The sequence below is a fragment of the Planococcus citri genome, chromosome 3, assembly GCF_950023065.1.
Source record: "Planococcus citri chromosome 3, ihPlaCitr1.1, whole genome shotgun sequence".
In the NCBI taxonomy this organism is placed as follows: domain Eukaryota; kingdom Metazoa; phylum Arthropoda; class Insecta; order Hemiptera; family Pseudococcidae; genus Planococcus; species Planococcus citri.
In genome coordinates, this window is record NC_088679.1 from 71,218,827 (window position 1) to 71,242,329 (window position 23,503).

Consider the following 23,503-nt stretch of genomic DNA (forward strand, 5'->3'; position numbering starts at 1 on the left):
TGATTTTTTTCCGATTCACTCTAAAATATGTAAGTATCTAAGTACATAATTATTTTTATGCTTCAAAATATTGTGTCAGTACAATGTTTTATTTTCGTTTTTTTTTTTTTTTGGAAATATTACGAAATAATCTATTTGAAATAATCTTTGCTTCGTACATATTTTGAAATTTTCGAATCTAACCACACTCCTACTCATGTACGTATAGTTATCGACTGTAATAGATAAATTCGTTTGTCTCGATGCATTACGCGACGTTCATCGAAGAGAAGTGCATTGGTTTTCAGATGAGGATTGCTTGAAATCAGACCTCACTCAGAAATCTGTCATGATAAGATGAGTAACACTATGTAGGCGTTCGCAAATCCGGAAACGGATACGAACATTATCAAGAACGAGGTAATTCCATGGGTAAATTTATTGTCGCTTTCTGATTATTAAAAATTGTGTTTTTTGAGAAATTTATCTATGTATCTACCATTCAACATATCATTATGGTTTTCCATGCATACCCACGAAACCTATTCAAGTGATGATAATTTGTAGTTTTTGAACTATGTATATTTGTTTAAGTACTTATAATGTTATCACATTAGTTAGTACCTACTTATAGTTACATGAATGTTTAAAGATTCCTCAGTTTTAATATTGTTATAGTTATTTAGTATTTCCTTTTTTTTTTCGCGAATAATTTTTAATTTTTGAAGGCATCAGATTCATAATGGGGGATGGTGTAAATGTTTTGAAATTAATTTTGTTAGCGTGTTTGTTTAATCAGGTAAGTCATTATTATTCATTTTATGAGCCATGTACAGCATCTTAGGCTATAAAGGCTCGTATTTTAGCCATAATATAGGTTCAATGAATGGATTTCCTGAAAAATATCGAAAAAAACTATCGCAGTTTTTTGATATGTTGTTCTACATGAAAATGGCTATTTTTGAGAATTTTTTCAGAACTTTAAATCCGTTGTTTCATCTGAGAATAATAAAATGTTCAAAAAGTTCAAACCTCGAAGTTGATTAAAACCACCCAATGCCGGATTTAAGGGGGGGGGGGATTTGGGTGATAATCCCCCCCCCCCAAGGGACCAGTTTTTTGGAAAAAATTTTGATACTATAAAGTGGGAATTTTCCAAGCATTTTTGCGCTCTTGTTTCACTGAGATGGGTGCCGATTACAAACCGATGTTCATTTTTTTCATCTTTTTTGAGAACAAGAAGCCTTTTTTTTCTTCTCATCAGCCCACATTATAAGTACATATATTCGTACACGATTTACTTTGAATAGGTAATACTTTGCAGGCAAATTTCAGTCACTGAGGTCCCTCCTTTTTAAAAATAAAATAAATACATAAATGACATATTTATTCAGTGGCGTGGCCAGGGAGTGAAGGGGGCCATTGTCCTCCCTTGCGAACGAAAATTTGAAATGAAACATGCAAAAGTGAACGTTTTTTTTGTTGTTCAGACCCATTTTTTCTACAAATTTTCGCTCTCACAGTAATCTTGCCTTCATTTTTATAATATAATCACTATAGTGGAGGCAAATAAGAAAAGAAAAAAACATTTTTGGCTACCCAAGCTTTTATGATGAAAAATTGTCAGGGGTGGTCCCCTGAATAATTCCTGAGAACTACCACCCCACAGACCCCCGGCTAATTTTTTTATGGGGGGTTGAACCCCCCCAAAATGGGTTTTTTGCAGGTTTATCCTCAGGGGTTGATTTTACGTCGAAAATAGCTTTAGTTTTGTGTTCTACGTCAAATTTCCGATCTATTGATATATCAACTGTCTTTCTACCCCGAAGGGGGGTGGAGCTAGAACCATTCGAATGTGAGGGGTTTTCTAAAAAACACAAAAAAGCTATCGGCGCATAAGAGGGGTTAAATGGCCGCCGAGAGCGTTCGGATTGATACTAGCATGGAAGGTGGGTACTATTGAGAAACTACCACGTGAAAAATTTCAGATCCACACCACCTCCCCTTTTTGGGGAACCCCCCTTTTCTGAAATTTCAATAGCACTTTTCTCAGCTCCATCTTGACCGATTTTGAAAATTTTTCAGTATGTAATGTATATCCTTGGTAGGTATCCCCACAAAAATTTTCAACCCCTTCCCCTCATATTTACCCCTCAAAATAGCGTTTTTCAACTCATTTTATGTTTTTTAACGATAGTAAAAATTGAGGGGTCTAAGTGCTTTGGAAAGGGCTGGATGAGTGTAGCAAAAAATCTGACGTCATATTCGTGCTCAGCGGTGTCGAATCATAAGAAAACGACACCCTTTTTATTAATATCTAGTTATTTCCCCCAAAATTCCCATTTTACCCCCAAACCTCGCTAAGACATATTTTACGCCGTTTGGAGGGGTAAATATGAGAAGAGGGGGTTGAAAATTTTTGTGGGGATACCTACCAAGGATATACATTACATACTGAAAAATTTTCAAAATCGGTCAAGATGGGGCTGAGAAAAGTGCTATTGAAATTTCAGAAAAGGGGGGTTCCCCAAAAAGGGGAGGTGGTGTGGATCTGAAATTTTTCACGTGGTAGTTTCTCAAGAGTACCCACCTTCCATGCTAGTATCAATCCGAACGCTCTCGGCGGCCATTTAACCCCTCTTATGCGCCGATAGCTTTTTTGTGTTTTTTAGAAAACCCCTCACATTCGAATGGTTCTAGCTTCACCCCCCTTCGGGGTAGAAAGACAGTTGATATATCAATAGATCGGAAATTTGACGTAGAACACAAAACTAAAGCTATTTTCGACGTAAAATCAACCCCTGAGGATAAAACTACAAAAAACCCATTTTGGGGGGTTCAACCCCCCATAAAAAAATCAGCCGGGGGTCTGTGGGGTGGTAGTTCTCAGGAATTATTCAGGGGACCACCCCTGACAATTTTTCATCATAAAAGCTAGGGTAGCCAAAAATGTTTTTTTAATTCAAATATGATGCTAATTTGCCTCCACTACTACACATCACGATAGGTTTCCAGAAAATGACTCCTAATTTCGATTTTTCATGCCTAAAAATCTGGTTTTGCCTCCTCCTTGAGGAAATTCTGACTATGCCACTGTATTTATTTGATTTCTGCTCTCCGAGAAGCTTAATTTTACCCCCTCCCTCCACCCATAAAATGAGACGGCAAAATTGTTTGGTTCTGACCCAATTATCCCCCTCCAAGGAAAAATCCTGGCACCAGTACTGAAACCACCGCTCCGTGCATTTGAAAATTTCGATTAGCAGTCATTTTGAAAACGTTTAAATGCTCCTCCTCTTCCATTCACAAAAAATCGTAGGGATACCTTAGTTTGTGCCATTTTTCATCGTTTCATGACCTCCACCGACATGCGAAATATGAAAAAAAAAAAAATGGTGGCATCCTCGTGCAAATTTTGGCTGATTTGGCATCGAATTAAGTATCCTTTTCACTCTGAAATTTTAAATGATGATATATTTTTGCATACCTACTTCTTTGATCTACGAGTAGCTTTGCACGGTTTAAAATTTGGCGATGTAAGTACATAGGGCTTTGAATTTTTGTCCTATTTTTCTCTAATTAAGAAGGGATGGTACCCCTTGCATTGCAAATTCTGATTTTAAAAATGAGCATGGCATCGCGACCATTTTGATCAAATTTTCAAAATTTACCACATAACTATATATTTTTTTCTTTAAAAAGTTTGGGTTGGGCGAGTGTTTGAAATAGGTAGCTATTTAGTAATCCCAAAAAATAAAGTAAAATTAGACAATTTGATTCAAAAAATGAATTTTAACGTTTTGTTTAGATTTATTGTTACACATCACGATACGCTGGTCCAAATGTGGCTAGAACACTCCGTTGCAACAACGGACAATACGTCGCAGTCAGCGATTTGTGCGACGATATTCAAGATTGTACGGATGGAAGCGATGAACCGAGCTCATGTAAGACGTCTTGGAATTGCGGACCCGGTCAATTTTCTTGTATTCCTTATTCGAATTCAACGACAAATGCGACAACGACAGCGAAATGCTTGAATGCAAAAGTTCTATGTGATACGCGTAAAGACTGTGCCAATAACTTCGATGAAGAAAATTGCGGTATCTGAAAACATTTTTATCTTACCAAGATCCATTATTCTTTTTTTTTTGGTAAAAGAATTCAAGTTCAGTTTTAATATTAATCTATTTAATGCAGGAGATGCAACCAGTGTGCAGAACTGCCAACTTGGTGATGGGAAATTCTTATGCAGCGATAAGTTGAGATGTCTGAGCATAGAAAACACTTGCGATGGCAGTTGTAACTGTCTCGATTGTTCTGATGAGAATGAAAATTGCACCAAAATTGGTAATTATATGTACATTGCTTACTCACTCGTGGCTGACTGTTTAGATACTCAATTTTTACTGAATGAAATTTTAATTGCAGATTACCAGTCACTGAATAAATGTCCGCATGCTTACTATCCTTTACCATTATCATCAGGCCCCATTTGTTTTTGTAATTCATCCAATAGCGCTTTGCAAAATTTATGTAAAGGTGAGTAACACTGAATTTATTATTCCCGAGAAACACAATGTGAAACCTCTAGTTGAGTTGGCATGTTGAAATTAAGATACAGAGTGTATCTTGACTTTACAACTTCATTTGGTGAAAACATCTGAAAAAGCCGTGAATTCGTCAAGAATTTCAAAAATGGTTTCAAGATATGATATTTCAATTTTTAACGTTTCGAAAGCTTTCTGCTGGATTTCTGTCCACTCAACGGAGACGCCTCTTTTAGTAAGTTCATAAATCAGGGTTAACAATCTGCGAGTAATCTGGGATGAATCTCTGTACAGGCCAGTATTACCTACTGTTGTTGTTGTAGTTCCATGTCCTTTACAGGACATTGAAAATTGCATTTTAGTGGTACCCTAACAGGGTGAGGCGAATGCTTATGCCAGCGATTATTCTGGGGAATTGACGTTGTTTTGAGCTTTCACATAGTAGTTTCCTGTTGCTTTCTATGCTATCTTGCTATCTACAAAGTAGCTCATATATCACTAGCCAGGTTTTTACAACCCTGAGTTCAGTAATCACTGCTTCCTATAGTTGCTCAAACCAGTTACAGCTTTTTGATACCAGCAACAGTTTGCATGCATTTCTGTTGCCCCTGCTGTTCTGGTTCTTAGAGCTTAACATGTAATAGATGTTAAATGCACCATTAACACCTGCAGAGCCAGAATATTGTTTTTCTTAGAAATTGAGAATTTACCTCTTTTGGTAGGTATGTTTTTTCTCAAATTTGTCGAGTTTTTTAAATTTTGTTGCTGGTCTTCCGGGCATGCCGCATCAACCTTCACTCCTTCAGTATGTCCTCTATATAATTTCCCATTAGGGTGGTTCATGTAACATTTTTTTTAAAGTCTTAAGGTCTTACCCCCTAATTTTGTTCCTTTTTACATATGAAAAAATGACACCATAAAAATTTTGTTGAAAAATGATAATATTTAGAAGTTGTGCACGAGCGTTGATGTTGAGAGCTACGACTGCGCATGCAAAAGCACAATACTCCCCATGACTGTGCTGTGGGAAACGCAACAAAGCTCAACGGGGTTGATTCTATGCAACTGTATTGAGAATGGCATCCCCACTACAACTTATTAAGTGATACCAATTTTTTGGGGGTTTTTAAAACAACTATTCCAAAGTATTGATTATGATTTTTCGGCTGTGGAATTCATTTGAACCTGAATTATGGAATTTAGAAATCAAAAAATTCCATTTTTACTAAGTAGTAACGCTTAAATTGATAATAGTTACCGTCAGGTGGGGTCGCTTTGATTTTGCGAGGTGACTTTGATAACGCTTATTTTTCTGCACATTTTGATCTGTGGAGCGAGTAAAACGTCGAATTAAAATTTTTTTCCAGGCAAAGTGGTTACACTGATGGTGAATTGATATGATAACAGTGTTGAGTTGGTAAATAATTATTTTTGTCCCTGCTTTTAATAGAGTTTTTTTAAAGTGGTAATTTTTCAAGATTTTTCATCACTCAACAAAAGTTGATGTTATAGTATTTTCAGATATGTAATAGAACATTGGCTGATAGTCTATTGTAAAGCTACACTCCTTGAGAAATATCTCCAAAAATTTCAAGTTTCCAGGTTGAGGTGCCTCCGATCCTTGGCCCATTGTTCTCAGTGGGGATGTTATTGATTTTTCATTTTTGAGGATAAAAATACAAGTTTTGAGACTAAAGTGAAAATCAATGCCATTTTTGGATTCAGTGTGAAATTTCATCCCATTTTGATAGGTCGCAAAGGTATTTTATTGAATATCTAGAAATTTTGTTAAAAAACTGACTTTTATAAAAATTGAGGAAATACAGGGGCTTATATCGCTTTTTCAATAATATGATGACTTCCTCTCGGCCAAAATTGATGAAATTTTGTATGGTAGGTCTAAAGGTGATGAGAAATCATTTTTTGAAAAAAAAGTACCCCTATCAAAGTGACCCATCTCATGGGTGACTTTGATACGGCCTTTGAGGGCAATTTTGAGCCACAAAAAACACAAAAAACAAAAAAGTCATTTTGTGCGTTTTGACGTACTTTACACACTGAGTGGTGCAATTTTTTTGAAAACATCTTTCTACACTGTACAGAGCAGAAAGCATTTTTTTTTATCAAAGCGACCCCGCCTGACAGTAATAATACATCAACTATTCAACTAGAAGTGCTGAATCTTATAAAATATTCATATTTCAACGTAAATTTATCCCATAAATTGTTTCCCTCTGGTTTCAAAGTAGAATAGAAATAATAGAATAATACAACCTCAAATTCATACTCATACTTTTTTCTATTTTCACCTTCAGTGATCTTCAGAATTGAAAAATTGTCATCGACTCATCGTTAATAACATCTTAAAAACCTCACCAAGGACTAAACTTACTTATCATGCATTGTATAGAGGGGATAACGTGTTGTAATCTGCTTCGATCCAACGAGGGGACGCAACGCTGCGTTCCCTGGCGCGCAACCGTGGGAAGTTGTTGCTCGGCGCATTAATACCTTCTCAACATTTAACTCTCATGCGTGACCTCTAAAATATATTATTTTTTGACCTGAAATTTTTTGTCGAGTGTTTTCTGACCTAATGGAACACTTCTAGGGGGTAAGCTCAAAAAATTGAAATATAAAATATTTTTTCTATTGTTCTTTGAACCACCCTATTTCCCATGTTACCATACCTTCTACTATTACAAGGTATTATTAGAACTAGGGGGCTCTGCCCCCTGGGCCGCTCCGCGGCCCCAACCCCCGGCTCGTGCCCTCGCTTCGCTCGGGCTGCTCGCCTGCGTGAAAATGTTAGCACCAAGCCTCAAAATTATCACCATATTTCAACATTCATATTGCCTTTAGTTAGTCTAGCTTTGAACATTACTTTGTGCATTGAAGAAAATAGAGCATCCAAAAGGACCGGATTTTCTTAATACTCAAATCCCCTCATATATTTTGTGGGCAATTTTTTGTAAAGAATTGTACACTCCTCAGATTTTCCCTCAGAGCTCAGGTGGTTATGTTAAACATTTTAGCCTGAGACAAAAATCCGAGCATCAAGGTACCATCATTCAATTCCCAATAACAGCTGCAAAATGTCCTCAATAAGAACTGTCTCTACAAATCGAGAGGAAAGAAAGTAAGGGGGTGTATTCTCCCCCCAAAGTTGTCAAATTTTGAAAAAACCATTAAATTTTGATAAATCTGGCAAATTTTACGCATCAAAAAATGCACTCCTCACATACTTAAAAAATAAACGTTTTTTACTTTTTGAAATTCATCGTTCAGACCTATGTTGCTTTTCTTTTTTGACATTGAAATTTCTAAAAAAACATCATTCGAATTCTAAAATTTTAAAACCAAAAAAATCGACTCCTCGCATAAAAAAACAAAGCTTTTTCACATATAAAAATACCAATTTTTGAAAGCTTTTGCCCTCAGATCGTCGGGGTCTGCTTGCCTTTTTTACAAACTTAGAATTTTTAAAAAGTCGTCATTGAAATTCTAAGATTTTGAAACCGAAAAAATCAAACTCTTCCTAATGTAAAAAACATTGTGTTTTCACCTATCAAAATACAAATTTTGAAAGCTTCTTCCCTCACTACGCGCGGGCTTAATTGTTTCTCTTTGACACAATAAAAAAATTCCATGTTTGGGGCTTCTAAAAATTGAACAGGGAAAACGAAAATGTTGTATAAGTCAGTCATGATAGGCTATAAGAAGACCTACCTATAATGTCAACTGGCAGCATTGTTTTCTCATCTTTCGTTTTATTCTGCAAATTTCGGTTGAACCCCCCCCCTCCCTCCTACTGCGTACCCGCACTTTTGAAGGTTTTCCAAGAAAATAAACCAAACTTCATGAAGATCCGTTTGATAGTTTGATATTTTGTTTACTATTGATGATAAATAAAACCCACATTGAATTTTTCGAAATTGCACGTTTTGCACCTTCTCCTCAAATGTGACCAATCAATTTACTCATCAGAGATCACTGACCTCATTGATGAAGTCAAATATCAAGTTTCACTCTCTCCACTCCTCCACCTTCGCAATTCAGCACCCATTTTTGAATTTTTTCACGACAATTTTTTCAAAACTGAAAACCCCAAAAATGTTAGTGGCTCTAGAAAGGCTCAAAACCACCACTATTCGATTAAGTAGGTGGAAAAAAAATGATTTTGTTTTTTTATGTGTTTTGGACTGGCTAAAAAATACATCAATTTGAAGCTCTTACACAGAGCTTTAAAATGAAACTCCCACGATTTACTTTTCACACTTTTCACAACTTTTCACTTTTCATTTCATCAAAATTACTTTTCTGAAAAGTGCACATCTCTAATCCTGATGAATGTTTTAAATTTTATGTTTCGCATCGCCCCCTTTTTGGGCTTATATCGAGGTTAAGGCGGAGATATGAATACTAAAATCGACTTTAGCGACCCTAACAACCCCTATTTCAATACCCACATTGGATTTTTCGAAAGTGCACGTTTTGCACCCTCTCCCCAAATTGAGGGTTCATTTAGAAATTCTGTTTGGATGGTTCATTTTGAGGTTACAGTGAATATAAAATGCTAAAATCAACTTCATCGACCCTATAAAGCCCTATTTTGAAATCCATGTTGAATAAAATGCCTAGCAAATTAAAATATTCGGCCAAAGATCGAAGATAAAATTGTTCAAAAAATGCATTTTTTAAATTTTTTGTGCTCAGACTAAATAATTTTTAATTCTAAATGTTTCATAACACATCTACATGTGATAAGGAACATTTTAAAAAAAAATTGAGCAAAATCGGTTCAGTAGGAGAGGCTGGCGGATTGTCACCAGGTTTTTCACGTTTTCGACAACTTAAACATCTTTTAATATATATGATGATAACCACCTAAGAGGTGAAGGCATATTGCACCATATCATATGCCCCTCTAAGTGGGTAAATGTGGAGCTTACTTTGAACATATTTATGAGACAAAATATTAAGCAGTATGAAACCTACCTTGGGAAAGTTATAATTCGGCTCTCTTATTGATTTGCAGAGGTAAAAGATTGTACGTCAGAAAATCGATGTGACCAACAATGCTCAAAGTATAAAAATAGAATTTTATGTTCGTGTTTCGAAAACTATACTGAAGTAGCGGTATCCAATGGTTTCAAATGCCGAAGCAAACGTAAGCATAAACTAGTACCTACCTACCTACCCACCTATGTATGTATTACTGAATCATAAAATACCTAGCTATGTTATTGAACATTGAGCTATAATAGTAAAAAATGATCCATTCTTTGTATCTTACTGAACTTTTCAAATTTCTTAACACATACAAAAGTGTAATTTAATCCATTCACCAGTTATTTCATCGAGTTGCCTATCTAAGAGGTATCATGCTCATCTTCTTAGATAGGTACCTATTTGAATACTTACCTACTGATCAAAATCATGTTCGACATTTGAAAAACATTTTTCGCAGAATACTACGGAACCGTGTTGATTTATTCTACAGCTAATCAAATAAAATATCTGAATGCGACAACAAAAAGAACGATGGTTATAAAAAAGGATGTACAAACACAAATATTAGCATCTTCCTCGGATGCCGTTTATTACACAACGTATCGTGATATGAGTAAAAGCATCTACCGATCTTCAAACAAATGGTTGTACACTGGCGAACCTGAAAAGATACTAGATTCAAGTGAGTGTCACTTTATTTAATTGAGCTCAAAATACATGAAGCATTACGAACTACGAAGGTACAAGATACCTACCTACCTATGTATAAATATTTGAAGTGCCTACCTATTTTTATTTTATTTTTCGAGTATGGTTATTTCAATTTAAACAGATTCGCCCATCACATCTATCGCTGTAGACTACATCACTGATAATTTTTATTTCACAACCAACGAGTCTTTATCAGTTTGCTCGAAAAAAGCAGAAATCTGTCAGCAGTTGATATGCTGCAATGTGTCTTACGTGGTCCTGAATCCCAAAAATGGGTGAGTTTATAATATTCATTCCTGCAGTTAAAGCTGGAGATGGCACATTCTCTCCACTCCTTCAGAAAGCCATTTCTTCAATAATTTCTTCCTGCGTGGAAGAGAAGATATTTGTCTTTACCGTAGGCAGACTCAGTTAAAATTGTTTCTCCTGCTTCAAAAAAATTATGTAGGTACCTACCAGAATTTTTTCCATTTTTCACAATTGCTTTTTCAAATAGTTACTTGAGTAATTTTGAATTTTGATGGATGTAAATCTAGAAAAAAAGGCTTTCCAATAAAATTTTTGTGCATCCAAAAACTTTGATTTTGTAATAATGTCAAATTTCAGTTCCTGAATTTGATTTTTTTTTAAAATTTAGCACATCGTGAGAATTTTAGTTTGACTTGTGAATAATATTAAAATTGAATCCAATCGAAGTTGATATTACTGATGTTCCCAAACTAACTCAAATCAGGTTTGAGTGGACAAGGAGCCTCTAAGAGATTTTTGTATTTTTACCTTGTTTTGAACAACATTTCTTTAAAATGGTTCCACAAATTTTCATTTTTTTAAAGTACATTATTTTATAAAATGAGCAGAAAAAATCACCCCCTACCCCCAAATAACCCTAGGCAGCTCCCTATAATTTCCTGTGTATAAATCTTTGTATTTTTCTAACTACTCGTGGGTACATTTTAATGTGTTTTGTTTGTAATATTCAATCGGGTCTCTGGATTTATAGGTCGATGTTTTACACTAAAAAATCTGACAAACCGAACGAACGATTGTTAATGAAATCAAGCATGGATGGATCCCGAGAAAGTGTCTTTATCGACGGGTCTTTTTCCAATATTGTACCAGTGGCTGTTGATGAAGAATTTTATAGATTATATTGGTTGGAAGGCAGCAGACTGCATTCAATTTCTTTGCACGATAAAACTATCGAAGTAAGAAGCGTTGTAAAAGTAATTTACAACTTTTTATCGAATCTCTCCTCTAATTTTCCAAATAAAAAGTCCAAGTCGACCCACCCTGGTATACTGACCTACCCTCTTACAAATTAATTCAGCGATACGCTATACTAATGGACGATTTATGACTTTTCAGAAACGCGATATCAAATTCAATCCCACCTTGAGGTCATTGGCGATTTTAGACGAAATTATATTTTACAGCACACAGCGTGACAATAAAATTTACTTGGAAGAAAATCTCGAACGTTTTGTGAAACCTGCGGATGAAAAAAATGAAAGAGGGTACGCATATTATGATCGACGACCACAAGATGAGAATTACACACTGTATACTGATACAGAAGCCACAATCTCGATCGTAGATATCAAAGCGTATAATTCCATTCGACAAAAGGCCGCCCAGGTATCATATAAATTGGCTGATATTTGTATTTTCGTGATTTATGTACCTATTTTTATTAATTTACGTATTTGATTGATCAGGCTAAAAATCCGTGCACTTCTTCATGCAAAGGTCTATGTTTATTGCGTGCTCCGAGCTATTCCTATTATTGGTATTATAGTAGCCAGCTGTTGACTAACTGCACTTGTGACGATTTCTCTCCTTCGAAAGATAATCAGTGGTGCGGGTCGTCCTCTATTCAAATAAATCCTACACCAAATGATGCTGATGGCGATGATGATGGATTTCCATTTATGATGACGTTGTTGATTTTGATTGTGCTGGCGGCTGTTTTGGGTGGAATGTATTTTATTTACGACAAATATTACAGAGGAGTGTTTTATAATTCGAGAAGATCTCAAGATGATAGAATTTACGATCCTAATCAAGATGAATTTTGATGTTGATTTTTTAAAATTAAAATAATATAAGTTATGTATAATAATCGCAGTAATTTAAATGTCTTCTACAGCAGTGTTCTATTTCCAGAATAGCATACATCTAACCACACTCATTAATTGTATTCATAAATGAGTCAAAATGACGATAATCCAACAAGTTGTTTGTTAATCAAATTAGTGTCATGGGCGCATTGGTCGATTGGCAACTATAAAATGAGCATAAATGGCCTCATCATCAAATTTTGAAACAACCAGTGGAAGTTGTTCTTTATGGTCTGAAACCCTTCATGATAAATTTTTTAGATAACCAAATCAATTCTAATCCCTTCGAAAATAGTGAAATTGTAATTTCAGTTGAAATTTTCAACTTTGACTCATTTTCATTTCAACCAAATTGTTTTCAACTTGTGGGGATGTTACACACTATCAAGGGTTATTTATTGGATTTTTTTTGAAATTTTTTTCCGCTCATCTGCATGGTAAAATGCGCACTTTCAACTTTTGAACGACACTTTCGGTAAATTCTTTTAGATGTGAAATTATGCAAAAGGATAGGTATATGGTAAGTACATATATCTCATAAAGATGTAAAATGTGTATCTATATTTTCAGAATTTCTCATGTAATTGATTTTAAGACCTTCAAAGATGCCAATAAAAATTGATTTTTATCGCGACTTTTTCAGCCAACTTGGCCAATTTTGATCGATTTTTTTTCAAGCAATTCCATGTTAAAAAGTGCCCAGCAACACCATCAAGTATTTGGACCAAAATATATTTCCATGTTTTACAATTCTTACAAAAAAATTCAATCTCGCTATTTTGGGAACCCCTGTCAAAATTCAACTAATGTACTTACATAATTATAGACTAACATCCACTCGAAATAAATCATAAATATTTCAATTTTAGGGCGATCAAAAGTACCTATTTGATTTTTTACCAGCGAGCGATGAGAGCGTTTTTCCACAAATACGTACATAAGAAAATTATCTACTCCCTTAGGTAGGTACTTACCTACTTCGATGAAAATGAAAAAAAATCGGAAATTTTTAATTTCTTTGAAACTTTACTCGTAAAAAAAATGCTATACCTAAGTACATGAATTTTGACGGGTTGGGTGATCCAAAGCTGGTTTAGGGGTTCCCAAAATGGAGGAATTTGAATCGTTTAGGAAAAATTTATAAACTTGCGTTGAAGGTGCGGTTTATTGTATAGTGTCTTGGTTTTAAAATGTTTTTTGGTGATATTTAGGTGATATCATAATTATCAGTGTTGCCACTTTTTTTCGTACAAAAAATTGTCTCAAAAAGTTTCAAAACGTAGTTTTCATATCGTTCCGACTCTCAAAAATTCTGAAAAAAAAAATATTATGGACAACTTTTTATGCTGAACAACTTATTAAAAAATTGGGATGGCACTTATGTCGCAAAGTCGATTTAAAAAAATTTAAAGTTTGCGAAAAAAAGCAATTTTTTGATTTAAAACATGAAAAAAAATTCTGTCTGGTAAAGTATACCCATTTCATGCATATTTTTATGTATCCGTTGAAAAAGTTGAAAAAACTTTTTCACTTGATGGAATAAACTCATCACAAAAAAATCAAAATTCGAAAAACTTCGAGAAATGAACGAATTTTAATTTTTTTTTGCTTTGAATGTATTTATATTTTTATCATCTTTTTCATAAAATACGCCAGAAAGAGGTCAAAATAAGACAGCTGAATAAATTCAAACTTTTTTTGATGTTTGAAATCGAAAATTGAATTTTTTCAAATTTTGATATTTTTGTTAGGAGTTTATTTCATCGAGTGAAAGGGGGTTTTCAACTTTTTCATCAGATACGTAAAAATAGGGGTCGAATGGGTCAACTTTACCAATCAAAACTTTTTTTCATGTTTTAAATAAAAAAATTGCGTTTTTTCGCAAACTTTGAATTTTTTTAAATCGACTTTGCGACATAGTGCCATCCCAATTTTTTAATAAGTTGTTCAGCATAAAAAGTTGTCCATAATACATTTTTTTCAGAATTTTTGAGAGTCGGAACGATATGAAAACTACGTTTTGAAACTTTTTGAGACACTTTTTTGTAAGAAAAAAAGTGGCAACACTGATTTTTATGATATCACCAAGAAGCCTTTAAAAATCTCTATCTATTGGGAAAAGTTCCATTTTGGTAGGTATCACGGTCATCGAGTAATCCACTGCTGAAATGGATGCTATTTCAGGTTCACTGAAAACTTTGACACCCCCTAGCTGCCATTAAAAATGGGCTAGAGGGCTGCGATTTGCGCCATTGGTCGTCCCTTCGGAATGTCTTTCCAGAGGAAAAATTTCCAAAAAAATTGCAGAACTCACCTACCACTTCTTGGTCGAATTGATGTGGAATGATGCTGAAGAATCCTTGCAGTATAGTGTCCAATATTCCTGCAAGTTTGAAAAAATTCAGTTAAAATCTGTCAGTGGCACAGTTGGAAATTTTTAATTGAAATTGCAATTTCACCCCCTTTTGAAAGGGTGAGAGGTGATTTGGGCCTCTGAAAATTTCATCACATGGGTTTTCGACCATGAAGAACAATGCACACTGGTTAGTTTCAAAATCTGGAGACCGGGCTAAGTCGCCTATTTCATCGGGCTATATTCATTGGTATTCAGGCTTATTGGTTTGGCGTTGATTGGAGCATGGAGAGGTTCGAGTGAAGATGACCTTGACTTGAACTTAGCTGATTTCAAAATTGTATTTCGTTCGTTGAAAGATCGAATATACCTAATGAAATATTATAGAATTTTAGAATCTAACGGAATCGCATTATGTTTACTTACTTACCTATCTTATCAACTGCAATGGAAAGATTCGTTTGTTTCAAAATACATAAGTACATATAGATGGAAGTTATCTACAGAAAACTGTATTGGTATTCCGAGGGTTGACTTTGAACCAGACCTCGCTCAGAAATCTGTCATGATAAGTAAGATCGACCGCTTTGTGGGCGTTTGCAAATCAGGAAACGGAAACTAATATTATCAAGAACGAGGTATATTTCAAGTGTATAATATTGTCGCTTTTACATTCGTACTGATTAATTTTTTTTGGGGAAATTACCCTTCCCATATATCATTGTTTTACCATATATGTAGTAGATACCTAGTATCTTTCAACTCACGAAATCTGTTCAACTGGGTAATCGAAATGTGCTGTTTTTAAATCAGTTTCATTTAAAGCTATAGTCAGTGGGTACTAATTGTAGGGATGTTACAATATTTCCCAATCTTGATGTTGTTATAGTTTTTTGGCATTTTATTATTATTTTTTTCGAGAATAGTTTTTATTTTTGAAGGCCTTAAATTTATAATGGGAGCTTATGTGAATGTTTTGAAAGTAATTTTCTTGACGTGTTTGTTTAATCAGGTAGGTATTTATTACTTATTTGTATACCTACTAATAATTATAATAAATTGGGTCGACTGAAGGTGATTTCAAGCCGTTCTGGAGTCACCAGTGATAATTTAGTTAGCTATGATACCTATTCTAGATTTTCGTAGAATGCCATGTAAAGCTGTGGGCAGTTCCATCGTGTCAAATCGTAAAAAAAAATTACACGATGGGCCATCGATTTTTTAAATATTTTTCATCTGTGTTGTGACCACCAAACGCGATGACAATTGACGCAAACCGGAAGTCTTTGCGATTTTTGTTGACAGAGAAATGAGCATTTAAAATTTGACAAAAAGGTGTCGTTTGAAAATTTCAAGTGTGTGGATGGCTCCCATTCTGACTGCTGTGGGTAAAAACTTTTTTTTTTTGAACAATTTATTCTATCTACCTACTATTATAAAAGACTATCCACGTATGATGAAAAAATCAGTGTTACCATTTTTAAAACCCTATAAAAATTAAAGCTTTTTAATAAAAATTAGTTTAATTTTTAATTGAGAAAATGTATGAAGCAGGTGAGTTGAAATTTTGGAAAAATTCTCATTTATGGCCCCTGATTTTTTTTTTTTTGAGAATGAAATATTTTTTAAAGATTGTCATTTTTAGCAAAACATAGATACCTATTGTTAAAAATTCAAAAAAAGGATTTTTACATTTTAAAAATATCTACTTTCATTAGGTGGGTATATTTTGCCAGAAAAGTGAAAAAAAATTCCCCCACCATCTAACTGACCACAAATGTGCCTACCTATTAGTCTATAGTGCTGACTTCAAAACTGTTGTGAACAACCGGTTATGCTCAGAATGGTCTAATAATTGGAATTGTATCAACACAGCTAACAAACTGAGATCCATTCAAATTTCGCCCAGATGGATATTTTTTCACCCCAACCAGTTCACAGTCAACAATGATAACTTGACGCTACTAAACTATAACCTTGTTGTAGATATACTGTTTTTCATATGGACGATACCCTTGTCCGACTAGAACATTACGTTGCAATAACGGACAATTCGTCGCAACCGGTGAATTGTGCGACGATACTCAAGATTGTACCGACGGAAGCGATGAGCCAAGCTCGTGTAAGACATGGAATTGCGGACCGGGTCAATTTTCTTGTATTCCTTATTCGAATTCAACTACAAATGCGACAGCGACAGCGACATGCTTAAATGCAAAAGTTCTATGTGATACACGTAAAGACTGTGCCAATAACTTCGATGAAGAAAATTGCGGTATTTTCACAAGAACATACTTAATTTTACAAATTTGATTTTTTTTGAGGCGAAAGAATAAGTTTATTCGACGTTTACCTGTCTTATTTAATGCAGGAGATCTAATAAATGTGCAGAACTGTCAAATCGGCGATGGGAAATTTTTATGCAAGGATAAATCAAGATGTCTCGGGATAGAGTATACTTGCGATGCTGTTTGTCAATGCCTCGATTGTTCTGATGAGAATGACAATTGTACTAAAATTGGTAAGCTAAATGACCACTTAATCGTGTTTTACCTATGTACTTTTTAATGATGAAATTTAAATAGGTAGTTGATATTTTTTTGCAGACTACCAGCCACTGAATAGATGTCCGCATGCTTACTACCCCCTACCATTATCATCAGGTGCCATTTGTTTGTGTAATTCATCCAGTGGCGTTTCACAGAATTTATGTAAAGGTGAGTAACATATTTTTTGGTACTTTTCAGTTTAGTTTCGGAGATATTAAATTCATGTAAGGAAACAGTTCTGAAAATATTCAAAATTTAAACTTTCCACGGTGGTCGAAGATGTAAAAATTTGAAAAAATAAAACGAATTGAATTCATAAGACGTTTCTTACCAAAAAAATTAAAATATAATTGTTTTATTTTTTAAAAATTGGCTTATTTTGAAAATATTTGTGAAAAAAAATGAGTAGGTACCTTACTCTTATTTTAAACACAAATAGAAAGTTATGAAGTTAGATAGGTACCCACTACCCATGGTATGTTTTAATTGGGCTATCCTTATTCATTTGCAGAAGTAAAAGATTGTACATCGGAGAGTCGCTGCGACCAACGATGCTCAAAGTATAAAAATAGAATCTTATGTTCGTGTTTTGAAGACTATGTTGAAGTAGCGGTATCAAATGGTTTCAAATGTCGAAGCAAACGTAAGTACCTACTTGAAGTACCTAGATAAGATATAGATACTTAAACCTGGTTTCATTTACATGGGTAAATGAATGAATGACGATGATAAAAGCTCGTACCTACTTGTGCAAATGCTGAATCAGAAAATGACTTTAAAATTAGACATTGCTCTCTAAATTTGAAACAGTCAATTTCACTGCTTAGCAGTCACGACATTTTGCCTTTTTAAAGCAGTAGTTTTTTTTGCTGCAAAACAGTGAAAAAAACTACTGCTTTAAAAAGGCAAAATGTCGTGACTGCTAAGCAGTGAAATTTGACTGCTTTAAATTTAGAGAGTGAGCTATTTTGGTTTAAATTCATTCTTTGCATCTTGCTGGAATTTTCAAATCTTCAAAAACCCATCAGAATAGTCATTCAATCAATTCACCAATTACTCATCGATCTGTCTACCTAAAAGGTTGCATGTTCATCTTCTTAGATATGTATCTATTCGAGTACCTACCTACCTACTGGTTAAGATCATGTTTGACATTCAATTAACATTTTTCTCAGAACACTACGGAACCAGGTTGATTTATTCTACATCTAATCAAATAAAATCTCTAAATGCGACAACAAAAAGAACGATAGTTATAAAAAAGGATGTACAAACTCAAGTATTAGCAGCTGCCTTGGATACCGTTTATTACACAACGTATCGCGATATGAGTAAAAGTATCTACCGAATCTCAAAGGACACGTACAGCGCTCAGAAGATGTTAGATTCAAGTGAGTGTTACTCCATCGAAGTCAAAACTAGATCAAGACCAGATGTATGTGTGGATAAGTATTTCTATTTCATTTTACTTACCTGTATCTATTCTAATGTCGACAGATTCACCCATTGTATCTATCGCTGTAGACTACATTACTGAAAATGTGTATTTTACAAGCAACGGGTCTTTATCAGTTTGCTCGAAAAAAGGAGAAATCTGTCTGCAGTTGATATGCTGCAATGTGTCTTACGTGGTCTTGAATCCCAAAAATGGGTAAGTTTGTATTGTATCTACGTACCTACCTAGTAACGTACGTAACAGCAAAGTACGTATATTATGTAACTGCAGTTAAAGTGCTGAAACACTTATAATGCAGTTTTTGTACATATGTATTTCACTTGGAAATTTGGATTTACAGGACAATGTTTTACACTAAACTTGCTGACAAACCAAACGAACGATTTTTGATGCGAGCCAACATGGATGGATCCCGAGAAACCATCTATGTCGATGGTTCTTTCCCAGATATCACTCCAATTGCGGTTGATGAAGAATTTTATAGATTGTATTGGTTGGAAGGCAACAAAATACATTCAATTTCTTTGCATGATAAGACTATCAAAGTAAGAAGCGTTGTGAACGTAGTTAACGAGTAAATTACTATAGGTACCCTGTATTCACAAGACCCAAGGGTAAGGGTCAGAAGCTGATCAGAACCTTACTTACCATCTTTCAAAGGTTGCCATTTTCTTTTCACATTCTTCCCTGGTGGCTGCTGGTCCATGTTTCATAAGAATATATCTACATTAGAACTGTCCATACATAACAATGCATAATCCCCTTTCTGAGGCTCAAGTTCATTGTTTGATTATCAGGAACTCTGTGTGTAGGTACCTATTAGGTGAGTTGTTGAATGCAGTTTGAACCATGCCAGTTTCTTCTTGATTTCTTTGAGATCTCTGCTACAAATATCATTGTTTATCAGAGCTTCTAAATGCTAGAATTTCCTATTTGAGGGGTTCCTTGGGAAAGGGGCCTTAGTCAATTTTTTTTTGTTTGTCTGATTTTTACAATTCTGAATGTATTTAGAAAATCTTTTATTACCTAATTCCCTTAAATCACAAAAATTTTCAGTGATATTGAAGTGTTCTATCATAAAAAAAAAACGAATTGGAAAATTTTTGCTTATAGAAAAAAATGTCAAGTCCATTTTAAACTTGTGAAGATCAGTAAAAAGAAAAAAAAATTGATCAAGGCTCCTTTTCCATGAAAAACCCCTCAATTGATAAAATTGGTAATTCTATTTTCAAAATAACACTAGGTACTTATATACAAAACAAACACTAACCTACTTCAGTCTCTTTTTTTTGCATAATATTCCAAAAGTTATTTTCAAAATGAAATTGAAGATTTTAATTGTTTTTACCGAATGCATTGCATACTAACAGGAGGTTTTGTGTGTCTACAGGGTGCACAGAAACATTGTGAACCCCAAAGAAAGTTTTTTATTGATAATATTAAATATATGTAGGTTAGCAACGTGAAATAGATGCATATGATTGGTGGAATATCATCACCTCAATCCAATAACCAATCATGTGCTATCATTAAGTATTACAGGTATCATTCACCCTGATCAACTGAAACATTTGGCAGAAAACTTTTTTAGGGGTACACCGGTACATGATATTTCTACAGAGCTGTGGGTCAAAAACAATTTCAGGATCAAAATTTATACAAATTGAGGATTGGATTTGTTTTAGTTTTGTTCTTCTAAATTTTTATTTTGGTTTTGGAATTGAAAAAATTGTTTTGGTTCCAGGATGAATCGGTTCTAGTTTGGGGATTTTCATATTCAACCAATCTTAAGCCCAAATTGACTAATAGACCCTGCAAGGGGTCTAAAAAAATTGGCGATTTTAACATGGGGAATCCGATGGTGTAATTACTTATTGGTTTATTGTTTTAAATGCATTATTTTGTTTAATTCCTCATTCCTCAAGTAATTTCTATTGTACTTAATCTGAATGAATGATGATAAATGATGTAAAATGACAATTTATCAGAATAGAATCAGAGGAAAAAATGAAAATCAAAAAATTGAAATCCCGAAACTGTAATGGTTTTGTTTCAGTTTCAGGACTATGTTGGGTTCAAAATTATATTGGTTCCGAGATTTTTTTGGTTTCAGGATCAAGAGAAATAACGATTTCAGTTTCAAGATGGGTTTTGGGATTAGATTAGAATTGGGATTAGATTAGAATTGGGATTTAATCAGTTCTGGTTTCAGGATCATCCGGAGCTGTGGTTCGGAAACGATATTGGGATTGGATTTTAGTTTTGGTATCGAAATTTATTCATTTGGGGATTGGATTTCTTTTGGGATTTGTCTTCAATTTTCATTTCAGTTTTGGGATTCTTGTTTTGGTTTCCGGGATGAATTGGTTTAGGGATTTTCATTTCAATTCATCTAATTTTGAGCCCAAATTGACTAATGAACCCTACAAAGGACCTCCAAGCGGTCTAAAAAAATGGGAGATTTTGACATGAAGAATCTGATGGTGTAATTACCGTAGTTTAATGTTTTAAATGCATATTTTGCTCAATTTGTCGAATAATTTTTATTATAATCTGAATGAATGATGATAAATGATGTATATTTAATGACAATTTATCACAACCCTATTGACAAAGTCATGCTTAAAAGCATTCATAACAATGTGTGATTGTGGACTGGTGTAAAAGTGTGCATTGTCGCGTTAAAAATGTGTATTTTCGCATGCTAAACAGAAGCAATCTAGCAACCAAAGTATTTTCTAAAATGCACCATTAAGTAAAAATTTTTCCAAGTCCAAAAATTAATAACATTTATGCAAAAATAACCTCTAGTCTGATAAGCTGCGAGGTGGTCGAGTGAGTTAAGCAGCCGCACAAGGCACAACGCAGTAACGGAATTCAATTTTTTTTTTCATTTTTTTGAAAAAATTATTTATTGGAATGTCTTAAAATTCACAATTAATCAGTAGATAGTATTGCCTGTGAGTTATGAGAAATTTTTCTACTAAAATTTCCGCACTTTTTGTACATACTTTTAGTTTACTTTTAAGCATGCTATTCACTGGCTGAACAGCATGTGATTTTTTGAAAAAGTCCAAATTCACGAATGCGTGTGATATGCAAAAAAGCATGCATTTCAGCATGTTGTACACACAATTTTTGTCAATAGGATCAATCAAATGGAAAAAATCAAAAATTTGAAATCCTGAAACCAATACGATTCTGTTTCAGTTCCAAGATTGTTTTGGGTTCAAAATTATATCAGTTCCGTGATTTTTTCAGTTTCAGGATCAAGAAAAATAACGATTTTTGTTTCGGGATTGAATTTTAATCTGGATTTAATCGGTTCTGCTTTCAGGATTGTTTCGGACCCCCAACTCTGGTGATGATCACTAAAACCAAACCCCCCCTTAAAACTGGCACGGGTCATCATTTTTTTCCCGAACTTCAGAACTTTTGTTTTGCCTGCACTTATTTTCATTCCATAATTTCAGTCCCACTCTGTTATTTGATGCAGCATTTTTTGCATCTGACTTATGTTTCAGCAAGTATTAATTTTTTGTCTGCATAACTTATCTCATTTATTCTTTTGCTATCAATTTTCATCCCCATATTTTTAATTTGGGCACCACTAAAATTTCAAAATTTTCAATCATGTTGGTGCTGATGATGATCATTGATGATTATTACGGATGGATTTGTTTTTCTTTGTTAGGTATACTTACATACTTTTTATCAAGTAAATAAAATTTAAGATATACTTAGGTACTTAGATAAGTACATTTGACCCCTTGGAGTAGGTACCTACATCAATATGTGATGGGCAGCTATCGCTGCTGATCCTTTCCACATTGGGATAATTAAATTACATATTTAATACAATGATACATTGTATTGTTATTTATAATCGATTTATGACTTTTCAGAAACGGGAAGTTCAATTCAATCATGCCTTGGATAAGTCGTTGTCAGTTTTGGACGGAATTATGTTTTACGCTACGCAGCGTGAAAATAAAATTTACCAGGAAGAAAATCTGGAACGTTTTGTGAAATCGGCGGACAAAAAAAGAGATGAGTATTTCGACTATTACGAGTATGAACGACGTTTAGAGGACAGCAATTACACGCTACATACCGATACAGAATCCACAATTTCGATTGTAGATGTCAAAGCGTATAATTATGTACGACAACTTGCTGCCAAGGTACCTACTATATAAATTGAACGATATTTGTAATTTCATGATTCAATTTTTATTACCTAATTTATGTTTTCGATTAATCAGGCTAAAAATCCATGCGGTTCTTCATGCAGTGGTATATGTTTATTGCGTGCTCCGAGATATACTGCGTTATATGGTAGCGTGTTGACTACCTGTACTTGTGACGATTTCTCTCCTTCAGAGGATAATCATTGGTGTGGGCCGTCTTCTCTTCAAATAAATCCTACACCAAATGATGGCGACGATGATGGATTTCCCTTTATGATGACGTTGTTGATTTTGGTTGTGCTGGCGGCTATTCTTGGTGGAATGTATTTTATTTATGACAAATATTACAGAGGGGTATTTTACAATTCGAGCCGATCTCAAGATGATAGAATTTTCGATCCTAATCGAGATGAGTTGTGATTCGTCGATATTTCAGTACATTGATGTAGGCGCCTAGGAGTATTGGGAATTTTTTCAAAAATAAATAAATAAATTTTTCACTATACCTACCTTAATATTGAATTATTTCGTTTTTTGCAGTGAGGTACATTTGTATGTGTTTTGAAATTCTTTATCCGAGCACTA

The 23,503-nt window shown here is 34.3% G+C and overlaps 2 protein-coding genes across 2 annotated transcripts; both read left to right on the plus strand.

The window, feature by feature from the left end:
* The first annotated feature begins 490 nt into the window (after window positions 1-490).
* On the plus strand, window positions 491-13,004 carry LOC135838850 (low-density lipoprotein receptor-related protein 8-like). Its single transcript, XM_065354643.1, has 10 exons — window positions 491-778; window positions 3,788-4,082; window positions 4,180-4,329; window positions 4,411-4,521; window positions 9,568-9,699; window positions 10,000-10,224; window positions 10,375-10,528; window positions 11,254-11,458; window positions 11,619-11,888; window positions 11,969-13,004. The coding sequence occupies exons 1-10, from the start codon at window positions 722-724 to the stop codon at window positions 12,326-12,328; spliced, it is 1,959 nt and encodes a 652-aa protein (XP_065210715.1). The 5' UTR covers window positions 491-721; the 3' UTR covers window positions 12,329-13,004.
* Window positions 13,005-15,395: 2,391 nt separating this feature from the next.
* Window positions 15,396-23,433, plus strand: LOC135838852 (low-density lipoprotein receptor-related protein 2-like). The gene is made up of 10 exons (XM_065354648.1): window positions 15,396-15,735; window positions 16,710-16,998; window positions 17,095-17,244; window positions 17,330-17,440; window positions 17,784-17,915; window positions 18,448-18,663; window positions 18,770-18,923; window positions 19,069-19,273; window positions 22,634-22,912; window positions 22,994-23,433. Exons 1-10 carry the CDS (start codon window positions 15,679-15,681, stop codon window positions 23,336-23,338), a joined length of 1,938 nt encoding a protein of 645 aa, XP_065210720.1. The 5' UTR covers window positions 15,396-15,678; the 3' UTR covers window positions 23,339-23,433.
* Window positions 23,434-23,503: the final 70 nt, after the last annotated feature.

Excerpts from the sequence above, each read along its gene's own strand:
- LOC135838850 (XM_065354643.1), top strand. The coding sequence starts at position 722 with ATGGGGGATGGTGTAAATGTTTTGAAATTAATTTTGTTAGCGTGTTTG. Across the intron at positions 4,330-4,410 it reads TGAAAATTGCACCAAAATTG|ATTACCAGTCACTGAATAAA; the intron begins GTAATTATATGT and ends TTTTAATTGCAG. Across the intron at positions 9,700-9,999 it reads TTTCAAATGCCGAAGCAAAC|AATACTACGGAACCGTGTTG; the intron begins GTAAGCATAAAC and ends CATTTTTCGCAG.
- LOC135838852 (XM_065354648.1), top strand. The coding sequence starts at position 15,679 with ATGGGAGCTTATGTGAATGTTTTGAAAGTAATTTTCTTGACGTGTTTG. Across the intron at positions 17,245-17,329 it reads TGACAATTGTACTAAAATTG|ACTACCAGCCACTGAATAGA; the intron begins GTAAGCTAAATG and ends ATTTTTTTGCAG. Across the intron at positions 22,913-22,993 it reads TACGACAACTTGCTGCCAAG|GCTAAAAATCCATGCGGTTC; the intron begins GTACCTACTATA and ends TCGATTAATCAG.